The sequence below is a fragment of the Phaethon aethereus genome, assembly GCF_964289735.1.
Source record: "Phaethon aethereus genome assembly, chromosome: 2".
Taxonomy (NCBI): Eukaryota; Metazoa; Chordata; class Aves; order Phaethontiformes; family Phaethontidae; genus Phaethon; species Phaethon aethereus.
The window spans coordinates 123432775-123460670 of NC_138582.1; the positions used below are offsets into that span (position 1 = coordinate 123432775).

Consider the following 27896-nt stretch of genomic DNA (forward strand, 5'->3'; position numbering starts at 1 on the left):
ATGGGGACCGCGTCGTCCTTGGTGGGCCCGGCGGGCGGGGTCGGGGAGGTCATCGAGGACACGTACGGCGGCGGCGAGGCCTGCGAGATCCCGGTGGAGGTGAAGCCCAAGGCCCGGCTGCTGCGCGGCTCCCTGCGGCGCGTCGGGGCCTCGCGGCCCGGCGGCCTCATCGGCGCCAGCTTCAAGTCGACGGCCTCGGTGCAGGAGCTGGAGTGCGTGGCCGAGTACGAGCGCCTGAAGAAGGAGTACGACATCTTCCGCGTCAGCAAGAACAACGAGGTGGCCTCCATGGTGAAGAAAGAGGCCAAGCTGGACAGGGAGAACAAGCGGCTGCGCGCTGAGCTACAGGTAGCTCCCGCAGCCCGCCCAGAGGAGGGGGCCAAGCAGTGAAGCGGAGCCCTTAACGTGAGGCTGTGAAGGGCTTGTCCCACTTCCCAGGAAAGCTGCATCAGGGAGTTGATGGGTGCGATGGCTTTTCCTGCCCAAGCAAGACAGGGTGCTGGAGAAGTGGTGCGTGCCTCAGTGCCATCATGGCAAGGCGTCGGGGTGCGGTCAGAGTGTGCCTTTGGGGACGGGGACTGCATGGTGCTTGGCTGTCATCCTTGGAGCAAGGAGAGAGATGTAGGGTGCTGGGATAACATTGTGTTTAGACCAGATTTTCACTAGGTGAAAAGTAATCTAAAACCTTTTATCAGCAATTGCTCTCACTCAGAAAAATGGTGTATTAAATGTTTTCAGGCACTTCAGAAAACTTACCAGAAAATACTTAGAGAGAAAGAAAGCGCATTAGAAGCTAAATACCAAGCCATGGAGAGAGCTGCTACTTTTGAACATGATCGAGACAAGGTCAAAAGGCAATTCAAGGTATGGCTTGACTTTTCTTCTCCTGGGAAGACGACCAAAAATAAGGTAGATGTCACTTGGCCACATTCCCCCAATGAATTCTTCTCCAATAGCTTTTATGAGGATCTTTCATAAAAAAAAAAAAGGAGCATCATAGCTGTAGCTGCCTATTTCCTTTAAGGTAATCCTACCAAAACTTCTCTGTAAAACTACAAGGAAAAAATAGAAAATAACTTTTTAAATATTAAAAGGAGACTATGCAGTGATGCATCTTACAACTAAATTCATGTGTTTTTTGAACACAGGAATATATTCATATTTGAGAGTGACAGGAAAACATGGGCTGCAGACTGACACATGCTGAAGGAATGTATAAACAGAGAGTTCCCATTATTTCTGAATAAATTTGTTTAACACTTCTGACTTACATTAAAGAAAAATGTGTATTGGCACATCTCTTTTGGCTGCTAAAATATGATAGCCAGTTAAAGACATAAGCCTTTGCACTTTCTGGAGGGATGACTTGAAAGGCCAAGCTGATGCTTTTGCTTTTCCCTTGCCACAGATGGTGATATTTCTACCATCCAAAACAGGACAATAGGTCCTGGTTTTGCACTGTTTTCAAGGTTCTTGATGTCTTTAATTGTAATAGGTGTTCATGTTTGGCAGATAGATAAAAAGAGGATTGGTTTTGACCTTATTTAAGAAAATAAGACTTGAAGATTTCATCTCTTTCTATTTAAATCTAGGTTTGTGTTTTCTTCCCCCCATGATAGTAATAACAGGACAGCTGGAGATTCTTGATCACTTTCTATCTTAGGAAATTTAAAATTCCTCAACAATCAAAATTAAATATGAGTTGTTATGTAAATGTAAAAAAAATACATGGCAGTATAGAAGGGAACCTTTGAAAAAAATTACAGCATATAGAGATTTTAGAAGACAATAAACTTCAAAAGGTGAAGAAAGTTACATGCCATTTTAAATGAACTTCCCCTACTAATGCAGGCTTCTAACTTTTGGAACAGTATGCTAAGGTTTAAAATGGTAAGATTTTAAAAAGAGATAATTTTAAACTATGTTTACCTGCTCATTTATAGGCTCCTGATGGCTTCTTTTTTCACGTTTTCATACTTTTGCCTGCTAAATGAATGCTAGAAACTTATTTTTCCAGTTGAAAGTATAATAACGTGAATTCAGGAACTGATACTAAATTTTAAAAGATTTATGGTTTGTATTTCTTTTTTTTTTTTCTTTCCTGCTCATAGATTTTTAGAGAAACTAAAGAAAATGAGATTCAGGACTTACTGAGGGCCAAACGAGAGCTAGAAGCAAAACTTCAGAGACTCCAGGCCCAAGGAATCCAAGTGTTTGATCCTGAAGAGTCTGATTCTGATGATAATTGTACAGATGTTATGGGTGAGAATTTAATCCCCAGCATTTTATATTGGAACATGACTGAAGTCTGAATAGTAAAGCACAAGACAAATATTCATGTTCTTTTGAAAAAAAGTTTTGTTAGTCTGGTTGAAAAGCAACATGAAGTAGTTTAAAGGGTAAAAGCAGCTGACTTTACAAACTTGGTTTAGATTAGGGGAGCCCCACGTTTCTGGTCTTATGAATGAAGAGATGAAGAAAATAGAGCACTGTCTAGACACAGTGACTGGAACATTTTTATTAAATTGTTCCATGAAGAATTACGCGTTTTCTAGTCTTTTCTGAGTTTTCTGATTCTAGATCTGAGAGATCATGTTCCAAAGAATCCAGAAAGCACACCTGAAACTGGAGGGACTCTCAGATAGGCTTACTGTCTGTGGATGGTGAAGTATGCCAGTCTCATCTGCTGAACTTTTCAGAATAGCAGAGTTGGATATTTAACAAACATGAACTGACCAAAAGAGTCATTTTATTGAAGAATTTCTTGAAAGGGAAGCCCTGGCAAACTTAATGACATAAAAGGCAAAACCTTGTATATACTGTAAGAGGTATTTGATAACACGGGAAGGATTCAGATAGGTCTGTGATCAGTCCACTGACTTTGTATCTGATTCAAAATAGAGCAATAATTGTAGCAGACGGTTAGCACCTTAACACTCGTAAGGATGGCCACCATTACTTCTTGCACCATGCAGGGTTACTCAAGAAAAACTCCATGCAAGTCCTATTGCTTAACCTTTGTTTTGCTTATTGAGGTATATCAACTGTCACATCTTGACAGGAGTATACATATGCAATCTTTAAAAGTAGAAATGTTTCAAAATGCAGTGATTGGCTTTCTGCATAGTAATTATGCATTTGATGAACTTCAGTGGTACAGATAGTCGTGTTTTCTTTTATGTATTTTTTCTGTCTTCTTTTGTGTTAAATTAATTTCTGAATTCATTCCTCCCTTTTTACCTTTTTCTAAGTGTTTTTGAATTTCCTTATTTTCTCCATGGAAGATTTATTTTGCGTCTTGAAAGTTGTATATTGATTGGCAGAAGTGTAATCCAAGAGTATTTCAAAGAGATAATGTAAAAACTCTTTTGCATAGCAGAAAAAGAAATAGAAAAATATATTTTAAAATAGAAAAGATAATATTTCGATTGTGATTTACAGCCCCTTTATGCTTTTTCCAATGCTGGAACATTCCTGAACAAAAGTTGTCAATTTTGTGATATGCACAGATGACTGCAGCGATACTGTTTTCCTGATTTGTAATGCAAGTCAGCATTTGAACCCAACAGATGTGAGCAATCTGTGTAATAACAAATATTAGCAAATAACTTCATCCTTTAGCAGCGCGGCTCCTCATTAACTTTGGACCAGGGCCCATTTAGAACTACAGCACACAAAGATGTGAGCAGATCTGCTAACAGAGAAAAAATTATGATCAGTGGCATGTGGCAGTAGGTTTCAGGTGGAGTATTTAAGCTTGATAGTTTACCTTGTTTAGTGACAATGAAGAGGTGTTTTGTCGTTTTTTTTTTTTCCCAATATTAGCTACTGGGGCACAATCTGAGTATTGGAATGGAGGAGCTTTGGGAAGTGAGCCATCCATGGGTAGCATGATGCAACTTCAGCAATCTTTCAGAGGGCCTGAATTTGCTCATAGCTCTATAGACGTTGAGGGACCATTTGCAAATATAAACAGAGGTAAGTGATGGTGGTTTGTTTTTCTGGGATTATATGTATCTCTGTAATTTTTCTATCCATTCCTAAGTGATTCTGTTCTTAGCTTCTTTTATATCCATTCTTGGGTAATTCACCTAAAGGGTTATTTGGAATTCTTTGTAAAAATAAAAGGAACTGTAGCTGTAGATGCGAAGTTATGTTTAATATATTTGGTGACTATGGTATGTGCAGCAGTGATTTTAGCAAGCAGCAGTGAATAGTGCTTTGTTGTGAGTAAACCAAATACCATTTTGTTGACTGAGGAAGATAATGATCTTTCTTTCAATATCTGCTGGTGTTCCTTTTTCCATTTTTATTCACATTCTCTGCTTCCTCGGTAGGAATATTACATTTGTATTAGAATAAACTATATCCCTGTTTTTTTCATTTGATTTGCATGGGTTTTGAGTTGGTTTAGGGGCATTCATGGAAATCTGATTACAAGACCAGGATGTATGCATTGTTATGTGGATCGGTGTTAGATATTTTGTTATCACTAATTGTTGCTTTTGAACTTTGTCTCCCAAACGGCCTCTTGTAAATTGTCTTCCAATGCTCTGGTTTCCCTCACTGTTTTCCTGGCCCTGGAACCCCTCTGCATATAGTTGACACTGCTGGCAGTTTCTCCCTTTTTTCTTCAATCCTTCAGGCTCCGATTCAGAAGTCTGTGCCTGCAAAATGGGGTGCGGCGGGTTGCGGGGGGCTGCTCTGTGGTGGCTCCAGCTTCATACACTAAGCCTTTCATCATCCCATGTGGTACTGAAAGGAGAACCTATTCCTATGTTGAAAGAATGACCAGTCACAAAATGAAGAACCTAAGAAAGTTTAGAGTTCATTGCTTCTATAGGGAATTGACATACAGTATTACAGACTGTATCTTAAGAAGAGGAAGTTCGCATAATGTTTCGCTGTCATTTGTTCTCATGGTCTAATTGAAGTACATGTACATCTGGGGAAAAAAAAGTTTGATTATGAGTGATTTTATTATTCCTGCATATTTTTACTTACTTACAACTATCAGCTTGATTTTGTGGATACATTTCATTGATCCTATTTAAAGGAAATATCATTGTAATGGTAATATGAATATATCTAACACTGTTGTTTTGCCACATTATCAAGTTATATTACTTTATCAGATGATACAGGTTCTCCAAATTCGTAAAATTAAAACAGTTGAGTAAGAATGTTACTACTATTTTAGATAAAATGTAATAATGTTCATAAGATGTTCATAATATTAAGAGGTGATGGGTTATCTGTTACGCAGTGTAATCAGGTGTGAAGATCTCTAGACTTCATTTTGTTTGTTTTCTTTGGCAGATGATTGGGATGCTGCTGTTGCCAGTTTATTACAGGTTACTCCTCTGTTTTCCCACTCTCTGTGGAGTAACACTGTAAGATGTTTTATTATTAGTACTGATGAGACTCAACCAGAAGTGGACATCTTCTTTAGAGTGAGTACCTCACAAACTTATGCTAACTTTTATGCTGTTTTGTTTCCACTGTGATACTTACTCAGAAGTTTGTCTAATATTTCTTGAAAGCTTTAGTAGGTGTAGCCTGATTTCAGTGAAGTCAGTGAAAGTATTGTCAAGGACTTCAGGGGAAAAAACTGCATAGAGAAAAGAAACAGATTTATCTAGTAGGTCCTCAATGCTATGCAGATTTAGTAATAAAGCACCATTATTCAAATTTTCTTTCAGAACTACTCACCAAAACTTCAAAGAATCTGTGAAACAATGGGGTACTTCTTTCAAGTTGTTCATTTTTCATCAGAAAATGAGAGGCCTCTTAAGGATGTGAGAAAATGGGAGATTGAAAAAAGTTCGTTAGTCATTTTGCTCCTGCATTTAACTTTGCCAAGGTAAGTATTTTCCAGACTGGTAAAGCAAATAGAAACTGGTAATTTATGCAGCGTGCATATCTTATTAAAATGTATGTGATGCTTTGCTCAGTACATTTCCTAAAGCTAGTATCTTCTAAGTTATATTCCTTCAAACTTTAGGTTTGCTGGTGCAGACAGTTAAAAAAAAAGTATCAGCTGTGTATCATTTCCTTTTTCTTGTAGCTACAGATTCTTTTAAAATAGAGTGTGAAAGATGTCTTCGTAGTATAGAAATGTTTTGCTTTCCAAGAGCAGCTCTGCAGCTCTCTTTCATGCATATTGCTGGAGTCTTAGGAATTCAAGATGGCTGGTGTGAATGTCCTCAGTCTTTTTTCATTTGCTTATCTAGTCTTACACCAGTCTGTAGTATTTGGGTTTTGTTCTGTCATATACTATTTTCTATCTTTGGCTATTTTTCAGACTCTGGCTGAAAAATTTTTCATGGCTCTTGCGTAGTATCTTATGCTAGCTTTCTGCAACTTAATTTACTGAAGTAAGGATGTTTTATGACAAATGGTGATGCAGTGTGTTCTGTTTGTTCAGTGAGTAATTTCCTAACCTTCTAGAAGAAGAAACATGACTTATTAAATGAAAAACACCAAACTGGGAGTAATCCTATAATTGTGTTAGGACTGTTTCTGTTACCCATTTGGGACATCAAATGTCTGGGGAAGAAAGGGCTGTCCTTTTGCTGAAGAAGGGATTAGAAAAGATAATATTAGAGATCACAGAGTGGTCATACCAAAAAATCTGTATGAATGCAAAAATATGAAAATACTGGTATGCATTAAGTTTCATATTAGGGGTATATTTTGAACTCTAGGGATTTTAAATACTGTTGTATTAGTAGAGCTCTTGCATTAAGTAGACCTCCTGTTTCTGTAAATAAAACATCTGTCCTTGAAGAAAAGGCTGGTTTAAGACACTAGTAGCTAAGATTTACAACAGTGGAGTGCTTCAGGGAAGATGTTGATTTGTTTTCATAGAGGAATCTGACTAGAGCTGCCATACATTTATGCCCTTAGAAAGATAATGTCAGCTGCTGAGGGTATGTTGACACTCTGAGGGGATACTGTCGCCAGATAACCCAGTTTTACGTATGTGGGTCACAAGTGCTTAAGAATGAAATATGCAAGGAAAAAAACCCACAAAGGAGTATTTCTGCCAACTGTATTCACTTGGAGAGTTGGAAAAACTGTGATGAAAATTGTGGTGCTCATATAAAGAACATAGTATTTGAGAGATGCTATCTGCTATTGTCAGCATCCCCAAGTTATATAGTCCCTTCTGTGGAACAGCAATAGATTGCTGGGAATGATATCCATGGATATCATTCACATATATAAATGCAAAATGCATATCTCTCTTAGCTGTTCCTTGCTCCAAGTTTATCTTAAATTCCCTACTGAAATATTTGCTCTTTGTTGTAAATAGATATGATTTTTGAATTAGATTTTGCAGTGAAACCCATCTTCAGAGCTTGTGTTGATTGAACTGTTTACTACAGCAGTGTAATATAGCACAAGAATGCTGATTTCCAATCTAGTTGTTTGTTGGAGGACTGTGAAGAAGCCTTCTTGAGAAATCCAGAAGAAAAACCCCGGCTCATTTACCACAGAAAGGAGGATGGCAGAGTGAGTTCAGTCTCAGTGCAACAGTTAATTGAGCAAATTTCTTACGTGAACAAAGCAAAGGTATGGCATTTCAAAGACTATTGAATTTTAAAAGGCTTACTTTCCTGCTATAAACAACATCAAGTGCTATCCAGGTTTTAGGAGAAGTTGCATTCCACTCATTGCTCTGGACGCTCATTATATGAGCAGATTGATGATTGAAATTTATGAATGTTATGAAATTTTAATTAGCAGGGGAGAAGAAAAGCCATTGTATTTTCACTGAAAAAAAAATTGCTATGATATAAGGATAGAATTTCTCACCTGTGTTTAGCCATTTAAATGGCAAAGCTAATTATCTAGAGTCCCTCTGTAGCCACTTAAGAAGTATACCTTCAGAGAACCTCCCATCTGAAAATAGATCAGTTGCCATTTACTTCCCTCTACAGAGAAAACTGTGGAGAACAGCTGAAACTAGATGCTCAACTTTTTAAAGCTTAGGCAAAGTGAATCCTACCTAAGGAATGCAACAGAACAGAATTTAAATGTGTTCCAGAATGTTTTTGTTGGAAGTTCGAAATACTGTTCCCAGCTGGGTTCAGAGTTGCGTCATGCTTTGCCGTTTACTTTTTCAGATGATTGATCATATTGGAGGTGTGGAGGAAGGAGCATATGAAATCTATAATTGTGTGGAAAAGATAATAAAACAGGTAGAGTACATGATGCATTTCAGCTGCTTCTGTTCCTACTCTGATTTATGATCTTAAATGATGTCAGTATGATTACTGTATGCTACTTAGATGTAATTCATAGAATCATAGACTCATAGAGTCTTTGGCTTGGAAGGGACCTTTAAAGGTCATCTAGTCCAACCCCACTGCAATGAGCAGGGACATCTTCAACTAGATCAGATTGCTCAGATCCCTGTCCAACCTGACCTTGAATGTTTCCAGGGCTGGGGCGTCTACCACCTCTCTGGGCAACCTGTGCCAGTGTTTCACCACGCTCATTGTGAAAAATTTCTTCCTTGCATCTAGACTAAATGTACCCTCTTTTAGTTTAAAACCATTTCCCCTTGTCCTATTGCTACAGGCCCTGCTAAAAAGTCTGTCCCCATCTTTCTTATAAGTGTCCTTTAAGTACTGGAAGGCTGCAATAAGGTCTCCCCGGAGCTTTCTCTTCTTCAGGCTGAACAACCCCAACTGTCATCTTGTCCTCGTAGGAGAGGTGTTCCATCCCTCTGATCATTTTTGTGGCCCTCCTCTGGACCCACTCCAGCAGGTCCATGTCTTTCTTGTCCTGAGGGCTCCAGAGCTGGATGCAATGCTTCAATTCAGATCAGTTATCAAGATTGATTTGAATTCAAATCAAGATCCAATTCAAATGATCTTTTTGTTTTTTATCATTACTATCTTGCAAGCAAGGAAATCTGCAAGTGGAAAAGAAAACCCAGAACTGAGAAGTGCTTTTATGGACAGAAGCAGAAATTACAGGGGAAAGGGATCTATTCATGGCCTAAATTCTCTTTTAATTTCTCTTTATCCATATCATAGGATAAAGAAAGGTTGCATAGTGCATTCTCTCCTTATCTTTCCTTGTGCTGAGTTGCTTCCACTATGAGAAGTATGAAACCAATGTCTTGAGACCTGTGCATTCAGAGTTAACTTGCTTTCATCTAATTGCTCATTTATTTATGTTGTCTGGTAGCCTAAAAGGAAATGAGCGTATTGATGTTAGTAGAGCTGCAGTCATACACAGTGGTTTTGAGACTAATACCAAATGTGCCTGCACTGTTAAGAATTATAATTGCAGATTTCTTCATGTGATTTTCTTTTTACTTAGGATATATTGGGGTGTGAAATGACAGAACTAGAAGGCAAGGATGTGGGTAATAAGGAAGAATCCACTACTCCTGAAGAAGAAGTTTTTGGTGATGTGTTGTGGGATGCACATGATGAACAAGAACAGATGGAAGCTTTTCAGCAGGCCTGTAATTCAACATGTGAGCTGGGATTTCAGAAAGTAAGTACATTGGAAATGTATATGGATGAAGAGAAAGTCGTCACTTATTTCCATCTCCTGTTAGGCAAGATGTACTTCTACAGGAGAAGCCATGTCCGAGAGCATCCTTGAGGCTGTTAACACCTTAGGCTAGAAGAAGCCATATGTCTTATATAGATGGCATATTTATTTTCTGGGAGAGGTGCCAGTTTGTCTGTTGTTGAGTGGCAGTGAAGAAGCAGTTGTTGCTTCTACATTGGGGAAAAGCACTATAACAGTGTGCCAGAAGTAGGATGTTTACCTAGACTTGGTCGTTCGCAGAAAAGGCTCTGAATGTCATGGTTTTGGGGTTTTTTTTCTGAGGAAATCCAAGGTCTCTCTTGACACCTGGAGTTAGGTCTTTTGGAGATGACTAATGAAAGATTTCATATCATCATGCAGCCATACATATGTGAGAAGAACACAGGAAAGTTAAAAGTAGAGAGCTGGAGAGCTGCTGAGTAACTCAGTGCTTACTCATTACTTGAAATAAAATTTTTAAAACATTTCAATTTGAGAGTATCAGGAACAGTTGTATGTAGGGAAGGTATAATGAATGTAGGAATTACAAACAATAAAGTGGTCATGGAAAATGATGCCACAGCTTATTTGGGCAACATTCCTTGATGTTATAATGTAACATAAGCGTGCTGTTTCTGTGTTACTGTATTTAAATTGTTAGTACCCATATTTTACTAGCACAGTTTATTCTTTTGCTTCACTGCACGTATATTAGCTATGAGTTGGAGGGTTGTGCCATCTACATACCAGAATAGTAAAATAATAGAACATTAATAGGAAAAATACCTATCTGTATCTTAATGTGCCTCCACTTGTTTTTTGCAGACAAAATATTTCTCCCAAGTGGATGACAGGTGGTTTTTTGTTTGGTTGGTTTTATTTTTTCTCTTGTCATCCTGAACTCTACTACAACATTCTTGGGCATTCATGTGGTGAAATAAAGCCTTTCTTTTGCGTGCTTAGTGCCTCAAAATATCATTCATGGCAGATGCCAACTTTGAAGGTCAAAGGTTTGAATGTTTATCCTGGCAAACATATCCAGTGCAGTGGAGCAACTGGGGGAAGGAGGGGATGAGGGAAAGCCTGAACAAACATAGTACCCAATTGCTGTACTGTAGTAACACCACTTCAGTTATTAGCTCTGAAAGTTCCTATTAAATAGAGTTTTGAAAGAAAATGCTTGTTTATTTTACACTTTCTTTAACAGAGATAATAAGTTCTGTGGTTTAAATGTTTTATTATAAAATTTATCTCCATTTGTATTATATTGCATTTCAGTAGTTATTCCCTTACCTTAATAAAGCTGTACTTGCATTTTGTATTTAGACAGTTTACAATATCAAGCAGTATATTTCTTCCTTAAACACAGGAATATTTGAAACGGTTGTTTCTTTTTTACAGTATTTTGAACGTCTAAATGACCTAGTAGCAGCACCAGCACCAATTCCACCTCTGCTTGTTTCAGGAGGACCAGGCTCTGGGAAATCTCTCCTTCTGTCGAAATGGTAGTTTAAACCAATTTTTAATTTTTTTTTGTATGAATGAAATTTAAGAAAATAGTTTCCATTACATTTCAAACATCAGTTTAATTAGAGGTAAAATGGGAGTATTTACAAAGCACTGAAGTTATTGAAGCATCCTGAAAAGATTTGTAATAATTGAGTAGCTAATTCCATCTGGACTGCCTTTAACATCTCCCTGATTTCAGTTGCAACACCCTACAGATCTGTCTTTGCACAGCATTAATAGGTGTTTTCAGTAGCTCAATAATGTTGCCCTTCTCTGATACCCAAGAGGGTTCCTTTGGAGACTTTTTAACTGAAATAAAGGGAAGATCAGATGTAATAATTTATCATAGAAATGCATTTTATGGTCACCTGTAGGCTATGACAAAATTTGTTGACATAAAAATAAACTGATAGTGTCATTACTTGTTAAAAGCTTAGTGACATGTTACTGTCCAGTGCCAGGAAGGGCACTTGTTAATGGCTATCAGTACTGGGGAGAGCAAAAATGGTATCTGATATTAAAAATTCAATTCTAGTTCAGAAATGTCTCTTCTATTTTGTAAGGTAAACATGGAACACCTCTAGCTCAGACACTCTATCTCCTTTGGCAAAACTGTTAGTCTTTGGGATACATTTGCAAAATTATAGTCTGTGAAGTGTTTTTTTTTTTTTTTTTTAACTTCTCTCATTAGGATTCAATTGCAACAGAAGCATTCACCAAACACTCTAATTCTTTATCACTTTGTTGGGAGGCCCATGTCTACTAGTTCAGAATCTGCATTGATAATTAAACGCCTTACTTTAAAGGTATGCTGTATTATTACATACCCTGCATTACATGATTCTTTGGAAAGTGCCAGTGTGTGCATGTATGTCGAAAGATAAAATTTTCTACAGGTTTTTCTACATCAGTTAAGAGTAATACAAATGTAAGACATTATAGAGTGGGGGGAATCTGATCCTAAACATTGAATGCAGATCAATTAAATAGCATCTCTGGGATATTCATAATAGATTGGCATTAGCAGTTACGCTTCCAGTGACCTATATTGATGGCTTATGAAACCATATAAGATTCTTCCAAAATTTCCTGCCATCTGGCCAATGAGAGAGGCAGGTGGTATCTCTCCTGTCTATGTGTTTAGAAACCTGAGGCTGTATTCACCAGTTGGTGCCATATTGTTCCTAGACTAGTCTCTCTCCTATGTTAATTTATTTTTTTAATTGTGTGTTAGATATGTGGGGAGTGGGGAGTAAGTGAGGAGTATTTTTGTGCCAGGGTCAGAGCTTTCTTTTTCCCTCACAGGGTGGCACTAAGGACCTCACAGGACGAAACCCTTAGATAAATGAAATCAATTGTGCTCTCCTTGTAATTTTCTCATGTACTTTAGAAGTCTGCCTGTTCAACCTGTGCAACTTGTATGCCTTTTAAGTCTCCAAATTCCTCATCCATTGTGTAAACCCAGGTTTTCTCTCCAGAATTTACACAATGAGTTCAATAAATATTTTTTGTTCCACATATGCCAGCATTCTGCATATACTAGAAGGAAAGAGTTCTGTGTAAACTTGACTGGAAAAATTGCCCCAAAATCATGCGTTGGTTTTGGGTTTTTTTTTTCCTCTTTTGTCTGTAGGACTTCTTTCAACTATCCTGGTTGATTTTTAAGGTAGAATTTGTTATATATGTTTATAATTATGCAGCTTATGCAGCACTCTTGGTTAGTGTCACCTCTGACTTTGGATCCAGCTAAACTTCTGGAAGAGTTTCCCCGCTGGCTGGAAAAACTTTCTGCACGTCATCAAGGCAGTATTATTATAATTATTGATTCTATTGACCAAATACAGGTATGTTTTCAAAATACTTGCCATTTGTCAGTTTAAAAGAAACTTTTACTATTGTAATAGGTTCAGCTATATCTGTGTAACAGGAAAATAAATGTTTGCTTTGCTCTAAAGAGTACCTGTAGAAAATAGTTTTGCAAAAAGTGCAGATGAGTTTAAATAGTCTTTCATTTTTATAGATAAAATTTGTGCTGGATTTTTTTTTTTTTTGTCTAACTTTATCATAAGACCTTAATTTTTGGGCAGTCCAGTTACATTATTTGTTCAAAGATGCAAGGCTGTGAGCTGACTTATTGGGGCATGTCAATAGCATAGTCTTTATGAGGTGAACATTTCAAGAGTAGTATTCCATCTGCTTATGTAATGTACAGTCATGCTGATACATATCAATGGATCATTTAGGACTGTTTCAAGAACCAGATATGAACAATTTTTAAGGATACTGGGGAATTTAAGACTCCTTTCACTGAGCTGTGCAGTTAATGAAATGTATCAACTTCTGGAATTGTTTTGAACAACCTTTTTATTAAGTAAACAAAATTTGTTTTTAAGCAAGCTGAGAAGCACATGAAGTGGCTGATAGATCCACTGCCAGTGAATGTAAGAGTGATTGTATCAGTGAATGTAGAAACATGTCCACAGGCTTGGAGGTATGTTGTATTTCTGGGATGTTTCAAAGTAGCCAGGGTTAGAATTGTTGTTTCAAATTACAGTTACTCACTGAAGAGCAAACAGCCAGATTTGTCAAAACCTGAAGTTTTAATAGGATAAGGTTCTGCAACCATTGAGGGCAACAAAAGCTTCTCTGTTGTAACTGCAATGAGGACAGGTTTTAGCTGTGGGGAAACCAGATTTTTGTTTTACTTTGATGGACCTATCCACATGACTATGTGAAAGAGGATCTTAAACGCAGTCAGATGCACATCAAGAACTACCATACCATGATGTATATCCAGTATAAAGCTAAAAGTGGAAATTTGACTTGTGATGACTAGAATTTCTTAGTAGCAGGGAATAGCTTCAATTACTGCTTTGATGTTGATCTTTAAAAAGCTCTGGAACTTTGATGTCTTTTTTTCCTTTTGTGTGCTACTTAATAAGGTCTAAATATGACTTTGTTCTCTCTTATCAAAGGTTGTGGCCCACTCTTCATCTTGATCCACTGAATTCCAAAGATGTTAAATCTCTCATTAGTGCTGAATGTAACTCTGCAAATGTTAAGTTAACTAAAGAGCAGGTAAGTCTGTTGCAGTTCTTCTGAAGTACCTTACTCTAGTATAACTTTTAATGAAAAGAAAGATGAAATAAGCCCAGCTGCCAAAAGAAAGTATTACATTTAGCTAACTAAATGCTGCTGCTCAAGACAGCATGTAGTTTGAATATTTTTATCCCATGGCTCATAGCACTGACACACAGATGAACAGCATAAATTATTAACACAAAAACAATGCAGTTGCACATATTGCTGTAAACATATTCTTTTATGTTACAAGAATAGAATGTTTAGTATTGCATAATACTGTAACAATGATTGGCAGAGTGGGGAAAAAAGTGTTTTACCTCTTTGCCTTGGAGTCTGATTCTGTAAGGTAATCCTCATCTTGAGAGATGTAATGATTAGATCCTAACTCTTTTCATCTTAAATTGAAAAGAACTTTCACTCGTATGCTTGTGTAGCTCGAAAACCATGCAATATTTTGTGCACTAGTTACCATGTCACAGTCTTCAGATGCTACCAATAGAAGCATATGTAAAACTTCTATTTTTCTTGTCAAACACTGAATATTTTATTGGTACGGTTAATTTCATCTTGGCTCACAGATTTTGATTAAAATGTTGTAGGAAAAGAAGCTTGAGAGACATTGTCGTTCCGCCACAACTTGCAATGCTTTGTATGTCACTCTCTTGGGCAAAACCATTGCTTGGTAAGTTGAGATGATCTTGAAATTATGCTGCTCATCGCTAGATTAGGAGGACTTCAAGTAGGTTTGTTAGCATTTTGAAATACATTCATTTAACATAGAATGAATCTTGTTAAGAAAAAATAGTGGAGTGGTATATGAAGTTTTACCCCTCACTGACTGTGAATGCAATGGGAAGAAAAATCAGAGAGTATACAATCGCCGTTTTGATACTAAGTGAATCCAAATACCTGTATCTGTCTGTTTTCAGCTCTTCCGTTTTTATTTTATTTTTTTGTTGTTCTGCTTTCTGGGTATGTCAGTTGCTTCAATGCTTTTTAAATGTATTTGGAGAATATTGGTACTGTTTTGTTAAACAGTTTCATTCAGGTCTGTTGTATTTACTGATGTACCAGATAGTTTGCCTCATAGATTTTTAAGGCTAAAAGGAAGTTCAGCACCTGTTTCTTTTAACAACCTGCATATGGTACTTTGCCCTATAATTCCTGCTGTGGAGAAAATTAATCTTTCCTCTTGTGCAAAATAATACTTAATAAGTGCATTGGCTTATTTAACCTAGACTTCCGTCTTCTTGAGAAGGTTGCATTTTTAGTTTAGACACTCCCAGAAGATGATATACTGATTGGTAATTTACTTTGGGTGACTGATTTTCATTATTTTTTGTTTCTGTTTTATGTCCTAGAATGCTTAATTACTCCTGAAAACATGCTTTGTAAAAGCATTAAATGAAACAGCAGCATGTGGTTTTATCTTTATCCAACCTGATGTTCTTATTCTGTACTCCTGCTGGAGGAAGGAACACTTCAACGTACTTTTTTTTTTTTTTAAATAAATATGTTGCAGTTATATAGAGAAATCTGACAATAGGACAGAAGGTGGCTTCAGGAATTCACCTCTTTTGTGTTTAATCTCACCAGGTGCTGCGCACCTTTTAAATCCAGTAGGAATTCAGAGCACTTTTGTGATAAGAGCTCTTCAGTAGTTTGAATTCATCTTACTCAGCTAAATTTAATGCGCTAAACCATGCCCTTTTTGTCCTTTTGCTCAGTGTTGGAAATACAGGAAATATTGATGAAACCCTTCAACAGTGTTTTCAATGTCAAGACACAGTGTCACTGTACAGGCTTGTTCTGAGATCAATTCAAGAATCATTGCAGAGTGATAAAGAGAAAGGTCTTTTGAGAGAGGTAAGCAGACAATGTGTTCTACTGGTAATGTATATTCTTTCCTGTGAAGAGTTTTTCTTAAGTTAAAAGTAAATACAGTTTTTGTTGGTTCATATGTACGATTCAGAGATTACTGTAGTATTAGTATTGACGGGACAATTTTATTACATAACTGTAGAACATGTGACTGCTTTATGTTAAATTTCAACTAAGTCATTATCTCACAAAAGCAAACAGAACTTTTCCCCTATGATGTGATACAGCATCAGTACTCTCTTTGGTACCCTGATCCAATGATTAACTACGCTGAGCATAGTAAATGTAATCAAAACATGGTATCTTATGAATACAGGGCACCGCTTATTAGATTTCTGATTCCTCTTCCTACCTTTGCAGAATTTCCCTGCTGTGTGGAACATTTTTTTGATTAGGACATGATACTCGATAATTGCTAGAAGTTCTTTGGTGCTAGCGGCATAAGACTTTCTGCATATTTTACTTCCATGGATGTTCCTTATGATAATGGCGTTATTTCCCCCCAGTGTTTTAGAGGAAAGTCTAAGGAGCCATTTGTTTTTCCCAAAGTGTCCCATTTGGTGCTTTACCTATTAGAATATTAATCCATTAGCACTGAGGATTGTTCTTGGAGGACAGAAGAGGGAAAGGGCTTGTGTAGGCAGTTTTGTTTTTTTTCCCTTGATGTGTAAAGTGATACAGTGATACACAGTATTTTTCTTGGAATTTCAGCATAGCAGCTCTGCAGCAAACTGTAAAATAATCTTTCTGATTTATGTAGATACTGTGTGTCATCGGTGTTAGCCACAACGGTGTGAGTGAGTCAGAGCTGATGGAACTTTATCCTGAGCTGTCTTCTGCAGTGTTAGCCTCACTTGTTCACAGCCTGCATAAAATGTGTTTGCTGACATACGGCTGTGGTTTGCTAAAGTTCCAGCACCTCCAGGTAAATTTTGTAATTCTAAACATGTGCAAGTGAAACTCCACCCTCTAAGCCCCTGCTGTTTTTCAGCTAAGTTCTGTTTTTAACTAGGTGCGCCGTGATGTTTGTGTTTGCTCATCCATTTTCCTTAACATCCGGTGTGATGTTAGAATCACTTTGAAAGCTACTAGAGCTATGATACCAGTATTGGTCAGTATTGTTCCGCAGTTGAAAACCTGGCATTTAAAACCATCAAAATTTCTGATCGATTAGTTATTAACTCCATGTGTCCTAGAAAACAGTGGCTCCACAAAAAACAAGCAGAATTGAAGGAGAGGGAATATTTTTCTGAACAACCAGTTTTGGTCTAGTATAAGAAAATCTGTTTGTAGTGCCTTTGTCATTGAAAGTGAATTTCAATTTCAGTTCTACAACACGAGACATGTTTCACAAAGAAATCTTGCATAGCGTCCTGTGTGTCATTAGCACTTAGTAAATAAATTAAATGTGTTCTCTCTCTCTCTCAATTATATTCTTTTTCAGGCTTGGGAGATGGTGAGATTAGAGTATATGGAAGAAGGTGAAAATGTTGTTTTTGTCTATAGGCAGAAATTAGTGGAGTATTTTACCATGCAGCTAAGGTAGGTCAGAATTCCTCAAGATGGGCTAAATTTCAGGCTTTATGCCTCATGGATATTTTTGTTTTCTTCATATAGCTTCTTTGACTCAGTTTAGTAAATTATTATGGCAAAATAACTGCAAAACCCTAGCTCTCAGTTTAACAGTTTATTATTGATACGTTGCTTTTTAATCTTGGAAAAGATTGAGGACTATGGAGGGGAATGAGCAGATAATAAAATTACCACGTGAAAAGGGCATGAATTTATACCGCATCCGTTATTTTGTGGTAACTGACTCCATGTGGAATTTTAACTCCCAGTAAATGCTAGGAAACTTGAGGTTGCTTGGAATTTTAAGAAGAAACAGAAGACCACTTCCATTCAGCAGGCACGTACGCAAGAGGAGGTCCAGTAGAACAACTGAACAGCTAGAAGTTCACATCCAGCTTGAAAACTGATTTGCATTTACAGTCCTGAGTTAGTGTGTCCCAGCTGCGGGCTAGTGCTTACTGTTCCTCAGAGCATGCACTGTTGGGTAGCAGAAAGCCAAGAGGGCCACAGTGTGCCAGGGACAGGAGGCACAAAGGGACAGTGAGCTGCTGCAGGGCTGCAGTTCTGCTAGCAGGTGCAGATTGGCCCATATGGGAAGGAGGAGCAGCTTCCTGTAGGGTACCTGGGGCTTCCAGCATGCCCTGAGGTGAAATGAAAAGGAAGATTTGAGAAAATGGAGTACACAGGTCTTATAGTAGTCTGTGTTTAGACATTCAGGTATGGCAGTTGTATGCTTGCCTAGTTTTCACATCAAATTGTGTTTGTTGAACTTGTGTTCAACACAACAGGCCTCTCAGAGTTTTAATTTTGATTTGCTTTTCTTTCAATAGTCGAGACCGAGTGACTTGGAGAAGTGCAGATGAACTTCCCTGGCTCTTCCAACAGCAGGGTGATAAGCAAAAGCTACACGAGTGTCTTTTGAATCTCTTTGTATCCCAAAACCTTTACAAAAGGTACGAAGGTAGCCACTGCTTTGGCAGTTATAAACATTGCAAAGTTTTTTTTTTTTCAATATAAGTCAGAAAATTGCAGATATAGATGAAAGGGACTGAAATAGTAGAGGCTGAAATGCTAAATACTGTTGTCATATAAATAATCTATTTTTTCTGTTACACCTGGGGGTTGGTAGAGGGATAAATACTCCTGTCGAGCAGTATTAGTCTCCAGGGATTGTCTTTGTAGATGTTCTGTAGCATAAAGACAAAATTCATGCATGTGGCCCTTTTCTACTAAACTAGCATCAGTCTAAATCGAGAGCTGTCAGAGGTAAGATGAGCTTCTTATTTCCTTGTTAAAACAGGGGACATTTTGCAGAATTGCTGAGTTACTGGCAGCTGGTTGGGAAAGATAAGAGCTCTATGGCAGCTGAGTATTTTGACTCTCTGAAAGAATACGAGAAAAGCTGTGAGGCAGAGGAAAGTATGATCTGCCTGGCTGATCTTTATGAGACCCTGGGACGGTTTCTTAAGGACTTAGGCCTTCTCAGTCAGGTAAGTACATTTTAGAGATTGTTGTAACAGCAAGGAGGCAAATAAAGCAGAGCTCAGTGTGTGCTTTCTGTTGCAGTTGTTAAATTATTGTAGCATACAGCATGCTGCCTGCTGCCATCATCATATTCTGAACTTTGTTGTTACAGGCTGTAGCTCCTCTGCAGCGGTCTCTGGAGATTCGAGAGACTGCGCTGGATCCAGACCACCCAAGGGTGGCGCAGTCACTCCACCAGCTAGCAGGAGTTTATGTTCAGTGGAAGAAGTTTGGAAATGCTGAACAGCTGTATAAACAGGCACTGGAAATCTCTGAAAATGCTTATGGAGCTGAACATCCTCGGGTAGCCCGTGAACTTGATGCACTTGCGACCTTATACCAAAAGCAGAACAAGTAAGATTAACTACACTGGTGTTTTTCTTTCGTGTGGAGGTGGTACAAAAATAATAGCAGAGATTTTCTGCCTGAAGCTAGAATATTTCTTTGGTTCTTTTTTTTTTTTTTTAGTTTCATAACTTCCAATGCAACCATGAGCATCCCCTCTGTATTCTTGTAGCAGGCCACCCAGTAGGGGACAACTTTTGTGCTTAATTTGACAACAGACTTGTAAAAAGTTAGAAATAAAGGAGGTTGTCTGTCCCTAAGGATTTTGGGTATTTTTATCTTTGACAAGAAGTGTGATTTGTTTTCAAGATTCTAAAATTCTCCTCAAATTTGTACACTCAAGTAACTTAGAAGCTTTCCAGAATACTTAGTGATGCTATATTTGACATTCTTCTAACACTGTAAATAACTGTTTTCAGATACGAACAAGCGGAGCAACTGAGGAAGAAGTCCTTCAAAATACGCCAAAAAGCAGCAAGGCGGAAAGGCAGTCTGGTAAGGAAATGTTTGATATTTAATAAAAGTGCAGGGCATGTTGCAGGTCTGCTAAATAGATGATAAAGTGTGTCTGCAGAGCTGACAAAGCTCCAATGCGTTTGAGAATTGAGGGCATAAGTAGTGAAGCAGCTTAGCAGCAGCTTTGGTAACTGCCCTTTCAACTGCTGGAAGTAGAGATGCATCTGGTACAACTGGTATGGAGTTGAGAGACATCAAAAAGAAGTGAGTGGATATATATGTTTCAGAGGTGCAGAATTACTGTTGATAAAATTGGCTGTCAAACTGGCAATGGAAAAAGGTGTTCTCCAGAATAACTGAGGCATTTATCCTACAAATACTAGTGAACACAGTGCTTACTACAGTGGATAATCCCAGTAATGTTAGGGGCCATATTGAGTTTTTCTGTTGTTTTTTTTTTCTCATGTGTTATTCAACTGCAGAGTTCCTCTTGTTATTCTTGAGCTAAGGGTTTGTTTGTTATGTAGTGCCTGTACTGTAAGAATTCAGCTAGTAAGTCCAGAGCTCTAGTTGTAGCTCTAATGAAAGTAGTGAAAAGCGATAAAAGTGTTGCTATTTCCACAGTGCTTAAATACAAATTCATTTGGATCATGAAGATTTTGTCCATTTTTGTGTAATGACTTCTGCTGCACAAATGTTTTTATTAAGACTGCAAAGATCAAGAATAGGTGGAGCATTTAACAATGGCTGCACTTTTAACTTGTAATTCACTTTGCATGTAAGAATTAGCTTGGCAGCCCATTCTACAAAAATCCATGTAAAACCTTGAGTAATATTTTATATGTATTTGTATATGGCATTTAGGATAGGAGATTAACTTGATTTTAAGTTTTGAGCTTATAAATCTAGAATTTTATCTGAATTGGTTATTTGAAGTGCAGAATTTAAGCAAATTATCATATATGATAAAGGAAAAGCGGAGCTGTACGACAGCATAGTAACTTAAAATTTCCTGGAAGCATGTTTGGTGACATTCACTGTTACACTGTAAATAAGTAGAATGCCTATGTGGCATTTAGCTTGAAAACAGAATTTAGGTAGCAATATTGTGTTCCTTTGGCACCAAACTGAGTCTTTTGATTTTCTGTCTTCAGATGTACACTTTAAATGTAATGGTGATTGGCTTACATTACTTTGTGCTTTGCTGTAGTGTGGCTTTGCTCTCCTGCGTCAAAGAGCCCTGCAATTGGAAGAGCTCACATTAGGCAAGGATACACCAGATAACGCTCGAACCCTCAATGAGCTTGGAGTCCTCTATTACCTGCAGAATAATCTTGAGTAAGTTGTATTGTGTGACACATCCACTGAGTATTCTCATAGATCTAAATGGAAGCAAAGCATTGAGAACTAGCATTAAATGTAGACACATGATCAAATACTCATTATGGTGCCATCCCTGATTCATTCTAGAGGTTTTTGTTTACTTGGAAATATGCTCATATTTTCTAGAGTTGATGCTGTTAGCCTATGAGTATTTACCAAGTCAGTGCATTTCCTGTATTCAGAATTGATGTTACACAATTAAATTTAACTAGCCTTTATTGCAAATACCAGTTCTCTCTCAAAATTTATGCCCCCTCTACTCAGCTTCACTATTTTGTGACCCTTCTTTGTAATGTTCATCCTTGTACAGCGGGATTGTTGTTTTTCTATGAAAAACACTCAAAATGCCAGTATTGCAAGAAATCATGAGTTAAATATTCACTGTGCTTGTAATCCTCAGGCTCTTACCCTGCTGGTCTTTTTAAGGGCAAAAGAGAACAGAGCAGAACAAAGGTGTTGTAAAAGCAGACAGAGGTAAGCAGGAGTGTTGAAGGAGAATAAGAGGTGCAGAGCAGTTTTGATTGCATGGTTAGCCACTCTTCACATCAACTTCCTCAATCCACAGAGTAGTCTAAAACTGTGTGTTGTGACGGAATTGTAAAGTCACCTTAAAACCCACTCTACTGAACTGAATCTTTTCAAAGAAGAAAGAAAGTGCACAGCAAAAAAGCACAGAGTAAGTTCTGGACGTATTTGTATCATATATGTTTGAAATATCAAACATTTCCTTACCAGACTGCCTTTCCGCCTTCCTGTATCTGATGTTTATGTCCCCAGTAGTTGTTGGATAACTACAGCAGTATATTGTATAGAATCATTGAAGTTGGAAAAGACCTTTAAGATCATCAAGTCCAACCATCAACCCAACACCACCATGCCCACTAAAACATGTCCTGAAGTGCCATGCCTACATGTTTTTTGAACACCTTCAGTGATGATGACTCCACCACTTCCCTGGGCAGCCTCTTCCAATGCTTGATTACAATTACTCTTTCAATAAAGAAATTTTTCGTAATATCCAGTCTAAACCTCCCCTGCCACAACTTGAGACCATTTCCTCTCATCCTATCACTGGTTGCTTGGGAGAAGAGACCAACACCCACCTCACCACAGGCTCCTTTCAGGTAATTGTAGAGACTGATAAGGTCTCCCCTCAGCCTGCTCTTCTCCAGACTAAACAATCCCAGTTCCCTCAGTTGCTCCTCATAAGACTTGTTCACCAGACCCCTCACCAGCTTTGTTGCCCTTCTCTGGACACACTGCAGCACCTCAATGTCCTTCTTGTAGAGAGGGGCCCAAAACTAACACAGTATTCGAGGTGTGGCCTCACCAGTGCCGAGTACAGGGGCACGATCACTTCCCTGCTCCTGCTGGCCACACTATTTTTGATACAGGCCAGGTCACTGTTGGCCTTCTTGGCTACCTGGGCACACTGCCGGCTCACATTCGGTAATTTAATCGTAATTTAGGATCTGCACACAGAATCTCTGTTAAATGCAGGACCTTTACAGTGAAGAAATTGATGTGGAGTTTTTCATCAGCTTACCCTCATGAAGTCATGCCGAAATGACTGATTATAGAGGAGCAATACCTATGTATTCTCATATAAGTTTATTTCATATTCCATGTTACTCATATGTAGTTCCTGTCCAACACAACCTACTTCTAGAGTAACTGTATCTCCACTATTTCATAGGTGAGTGAAAGTATAAACTTTTTTCTAGTGAAGGTTTAAGTCAGTTTTTTAATGGGTATTGTGTCTCTGTTCTGAATCAGCAAGTCCAACATTGAATTTTTTGATCATTTGATGCAGTTAGAATGAAATCAATGGCAGAAGGCAATGTCGCTTTATTAGTTGTTATATTACACACATCATCCTCTAGGTCTTACATACAGACAACGCCTTTTGACACTTGTTTGAGCTCCAGAATTGAACCTACAGTTCCATGTATAAATCGTCTTTTTTTTTCCCTCTAATGCGAAATGGATTCTTCCAGTTTACTAGCTAAGCTGACCTTTTGGGAATAGTGTCACACAGAATTCGTGTGTATGTCAGGATGACAAAGTGCCTAGCTATAATGGATGCTGCCAGGATTTTGTGGGGATCACCCATTGTTTGTGATAGAGGAACTGCTGTAAATCTGTAATGGAATAGTAGTATGCTACTCTAGTGAGATAAAATATGCCCTTTTTTTAGGGAAATGCTTGAATGGTGGTATTACACAGAGTCTTTTCTACTTTGTCACTTCTAGACAGATTCTACTTTGAGAATCTAGCTCATGACATACATAAAAACCCTTTCAGTCTCTCCCCCTTTGGTATGAAAGCTGTCTGCCAAACCCTGTAATGTGTTTTTTAAAGTTACTTGAAAAACGTGTGGTGAGTTCTGAGCCTTTACCTCACATTCCACTACTGCTTTATCCATGGGAGTACATGACTGCTACGAGGAGTTGCCCAGAAGTCAGTAGAATGTTTTGAGGGATTACTTGCATAACTGGAGATGTAGATTGAATTAAAGAAGCAAGCAGCTGTTGCGGTAGTGTAATGTTTGCTGAAATCTGCTAGACTGGCGTTTCAGTCCTTTATAGGGAGGCTCCAAGTTTGCACAGGAATATATTAACTAGCTCTCTATCTACATGCTTATGGTTAGCCTACACGGCAGGACTGTGTCTGGGATGTATAATTCCTCACTGTGTAAATGAATTGCTGATGTGGCATTCGCTTATTCTGAGGAAAGTCCATAACCAGATGTCAGTATCTGTGCAGTTTCCAAGGCTGAGTTTGTTCTGTTTCAAACAGCCACTTCAGCCTGTACAAATGTTACCAGCTTTAAAATATTGCTGAATGAATGTGTTCTGTAGGACAGCAGAGCTTTTCCTGAAGCGCTCCTTGGAAATGAGAGAGAGAGTCCTGGGACCCGACCACCCAGACTGTGCGCAGTCTTTGAACAATCTGGCAGCCTTGTACAATGAGAAGAAGCACTATGACAAGGCAGAGGAACTCTATGAAAAAGCTTTAGACATCAGGAGGAGAGCACTGGCTCCAGATCATCCCTCCTTGGCTTATACTGTGAAACACCTGGCAGTGCTATACAAAAAGATGGTAAGCACAAGCCTGTTACCTTTTCTCATCACCTAAATTAACTGTAATGCCTTGCGTCGTTACAGTCTTCAATCCAAAAGGAGTGGGGTATGGGAATTTTGTCAGCTATTGGTGTTCTATACACATGGATAAAAGATGTAGTCAAGCAGCCTCAGTCTGTTTCCAAAAAGCCCAGTAGCTTTTCCAAAACACACTTTGCTTAAAGAAAAGCTATTTATGAATAATGTCTTCAGTGTCCTGCATGCTTAGTATTCACCATGAAGAATTTCTGATTTGGTTAAAAGCCAGTGTGTTGGCTGCAGTGAGGGAAGCTCTTCCCAGCTGTATTTGAGCTCTCCACTGCCTGCTACATGACATCCACATACAAGAGTTTGACCAGATATATCTTCCTGGAAAAATCATGGTTTAGGGTGTAGGAATAGTTCTTTTTGCACAACGACCTTGAACTTTAGAGTCAAATTGAAAGTAACTTGAAGGGTCATGAGGGAGATAGTACTGGACAAACAAACTGTCTGGCTGAGCCACCTTCAGCTTCTGTCGATTCAGTGAAAGATGAGAGTTACTCCCCTGCGAAATGCACTATGGGGAACAAAATTAACAGTACCATGAACTTCTGCATTTCATAATTTCAAAATGTTCTGTGAATATTTGTGTTTGCATATGGTTGTTCTAATCATTCAATATCATGATGTAAGGTTTCCAGCTGTTGAAGCAAGATCAAATTCAGAGGATGACAAGAGGTTTTTTTTCTTTTAAAAACATTTTCACATTTTACCATTCTTCAAAGAGAAGAGAGTTCTTGAAGATAATCCCTTGAATCAAATGCTTCTGTGTTTTTGCTCAATGATTGTTACCTGTTATTAGGTGCATGAAATTGTTTTGGGTCACACATTCTCTGCTCACTTCAGCTTCTAATTTTCATGCAGCTAGAAACTGCAAAAGCACTGAATATTTGCATCAAAAAGCTCTTTGCTGGTTTGAAGGAGCACAAATTAAAATTCATGGTGAACTAGTGATGCAGGGAAGAGTGGAGGAAGAGGAGGGACAGGCATCAGATGTAGAAAATTACATTTATAAATAAGTATTTATTGCAGATGAATTACTGATGATCTTCAAACTATGGCACGGTGATACTTGAAAAAACAAGGAGAAAATTTTAGTTTAATTTTGCAATTACAGTGAACCATTATACAATGGACTTTTGCAGTATTTAATTTCTAATTCCTGTTAAATACGAGAATTCACATTCTACTAATAGAAGTCTAAGCATACTTCTGAAGAATATCCAGGTAATGTGTGAGCAAATTCAAATTTGGAGGTAAACAGATTTGCTGGAAAAATAATCTACAATAAAACTAGTTGGAATATGAGAGGGGTATTTTACAGAAACCAAAGTCAAGAAGCCAAAGCCTCGATATGGTGAATGGTACCTGAAATGGCTTTGGGCATTGCAGCTGTTCCGAAGAAGATGCTGCAAACACCACTTCAGTAAGCAAAAAACTGCTCAAAAGTTAAGGCAGATACATTCCCATTCCTGTATCACCAGCAAAATTTCTGCCCTTTAGGACAAAAAATAAGCTCTGCTCTTATTTATGGCAAGATGAGGAAATATAAATGGGAGAAAATTATTTGGATAAAAGTACAGCTGAAAATTCTTTTTAACAGCCTTCTCAATGAGACACTTGAGGGGGAAAAAAGTTAAAAACTAATTATATAGGTATAACTGAGAAACACATTAACTGGGAGTTGAATATGCTCAGTCTTTTGGAAAATTAGGTCCTAATAAATACTCATGATAAACAATCTGTGCAGAACATAACTATGAATTAACAAAAGTTAAACCCTTATTCTGGCAACAGTTACATCTTCCCCAAGGCTTTTTGTTTAAAATTGATTTTACTGTTAGCATTTTGACACAAGACAACTAAATCATTTTTTCCCCGTTATTTCTAGGGAAAACTTGACAAGGCTGTTCCTCTGTACGAACTAGCGGTTGAAATTCGACAGAAGTCATTTGGTCCAAAACACCCTAGCGTAGCAACTGCATTGGTAAATCTAGCTGTCCTGTATTGTCAGATGGTAAGTTTTTCATGTCTTACACATTTATTATTCCTGTCTTAGGCTTTTTTAATGATTGGTATCATTTAGGTACCAAAGAAACTTGATCACATTTTAAGGGGAAGCTCCTTACACTGTTTGCAAATTCTTAGGTTCCATTTTAAAAATTGAAATATTTGGCAAGGAAAACATATGCAGGGAACAGATAATTGCTGTGACAGGTATTTCACAAGGACACTTGGGCTAACACTCTTTAGATTATTCAGAATGCCCACGTGCTTTATAAGACTAGAGCTAGAGTACCATTTTCGGCGACATGGTGGTTATCACAGCATGGTGGAACACAGCTTTACCACTGACTTGGAGGGAAACATGATCCTTTGAAATTTATGTCCATGAACAAAGAGTGCCCACCTTGATGAACTGCCACTCTCTGTAACTAAAAATCTGAGGCGGCTGTAGACTTCCTAGTCTGCAGCTAATATGAAATTCAAGGGAGAGGCAATCAGCTTGCCAGATTCCTTACTTAGCATCAACAGGAGTGAGCTGTAGTTTGTTTTCTTGTTCTCTGTATTCCTGCAATCTGCATATCTGATTTTAAACAAGTATTAAAGCTGCCTCAGGTAAAATTAAAGAGCATTTGGTAACTCAAAACTTTCAGGACTGGGATTTTCAAAACTCTCTAGGAAGTCCAGACCCTAATTATTATAATATTAGTGGGAATTGCATTTGCAAGTGCAAGCCAATTGCTTTGACAATCCCCAGTTATCGTCCGCATCTATCAACAGTATTGAGAACTCAAAACACCTTTCTGATTAAATATGCATGACACTGTATCTAGGATGTGTTGACAAATGTGTTGGAAAAAGGAACAGCAAATGTAATACATGTCTGTAACAAACAACTTTCTACTACCCAAAGAAAAAGCAGATTGAAGCTTTACCTCTTTATGAACGCGCATTAAAGATATATGAAGACAGCTTTGGTCACATGCATCCTCGTGTCGGGGAAACTCTGAAAAACTTGGCTGTGCTAAGGTAAGATTATATGCTTTAGCCCTATAAAAGCGAGTTACTGTAAAAATGACTTAGATGAAACAAAACATCCTGGACTTGTGTACTTAGTAGAAAAGTAGAGAGCCTTAAGTACACTTTGTTGATACCATGGTGTGCATTTCAATTTAGATGAATTAAGAGATTTGTTTTATTTTCTTGTTTCCACTTTGTTTTACTCTTCTCCAAAGCTATGAAGGAGGAGACTTTGAGAAGGCAGCTGAACTTTACAAGAGAGCTATGGAAATAAAAGAAGCAGAGACTTTGTTGATAGGTGGAAAAGCAGCTTCTCGACACTCATCAAGTGGAGATACATTCAGCTTAAAAAGTGCATTATCACCAAACATTTTCCTGGAACATGGACAAAGGTGA

The 27896-nt window shown here is 38.0% G+C and overlaps 1 protein-coding gene across 1 annotated transcript; it reads left to right on the forward strand.

Annotated features, from left to right (window-relative positions):
• NPHP3 (nephrocystin 3) lies at nucleotides 1-27896 on the forward strand (the record flags this gene model as incomplete). The annotated part of the gene is made up of 27 exons (XM_082014783.1): nucleotides 1-348; nucleotides 739-864; nucleotides 2112-2262; nucleotides 3826-3978; nucleotides 5320-5453; nucleotides 5703-5863; nucleotides 7431-7578; nucleotides 8133-8207; nucleotides 9340-9519; nucleotides 10960-11063; nucleotides 11759-11873; nucleotides 12768-12911; nucleotides 13461-13558; nucleotides 14043-14145; nucleotides 14751-14833; nucleotides 15879-16017; nucleotides 16793-16957; nucleotides 17477-17574; nucleotides 18435-18557; nucleotides 18905-19094; nucleotides 19241-19482; nucleotides 19893-19968; nucleotides 21140-21267; nucleotides 24174-24414; nucleotides 26368-26493; nucleotides 27394-27509; nucleotides 27716-27896. The coding sequence occupies 27 exons, from the start codon at nucleotides 1-3 to the stop codon at nucleotides 27894-27896; spliced, it is 3948 nt and encodes a 1315-aa protein (XP_081870909.1).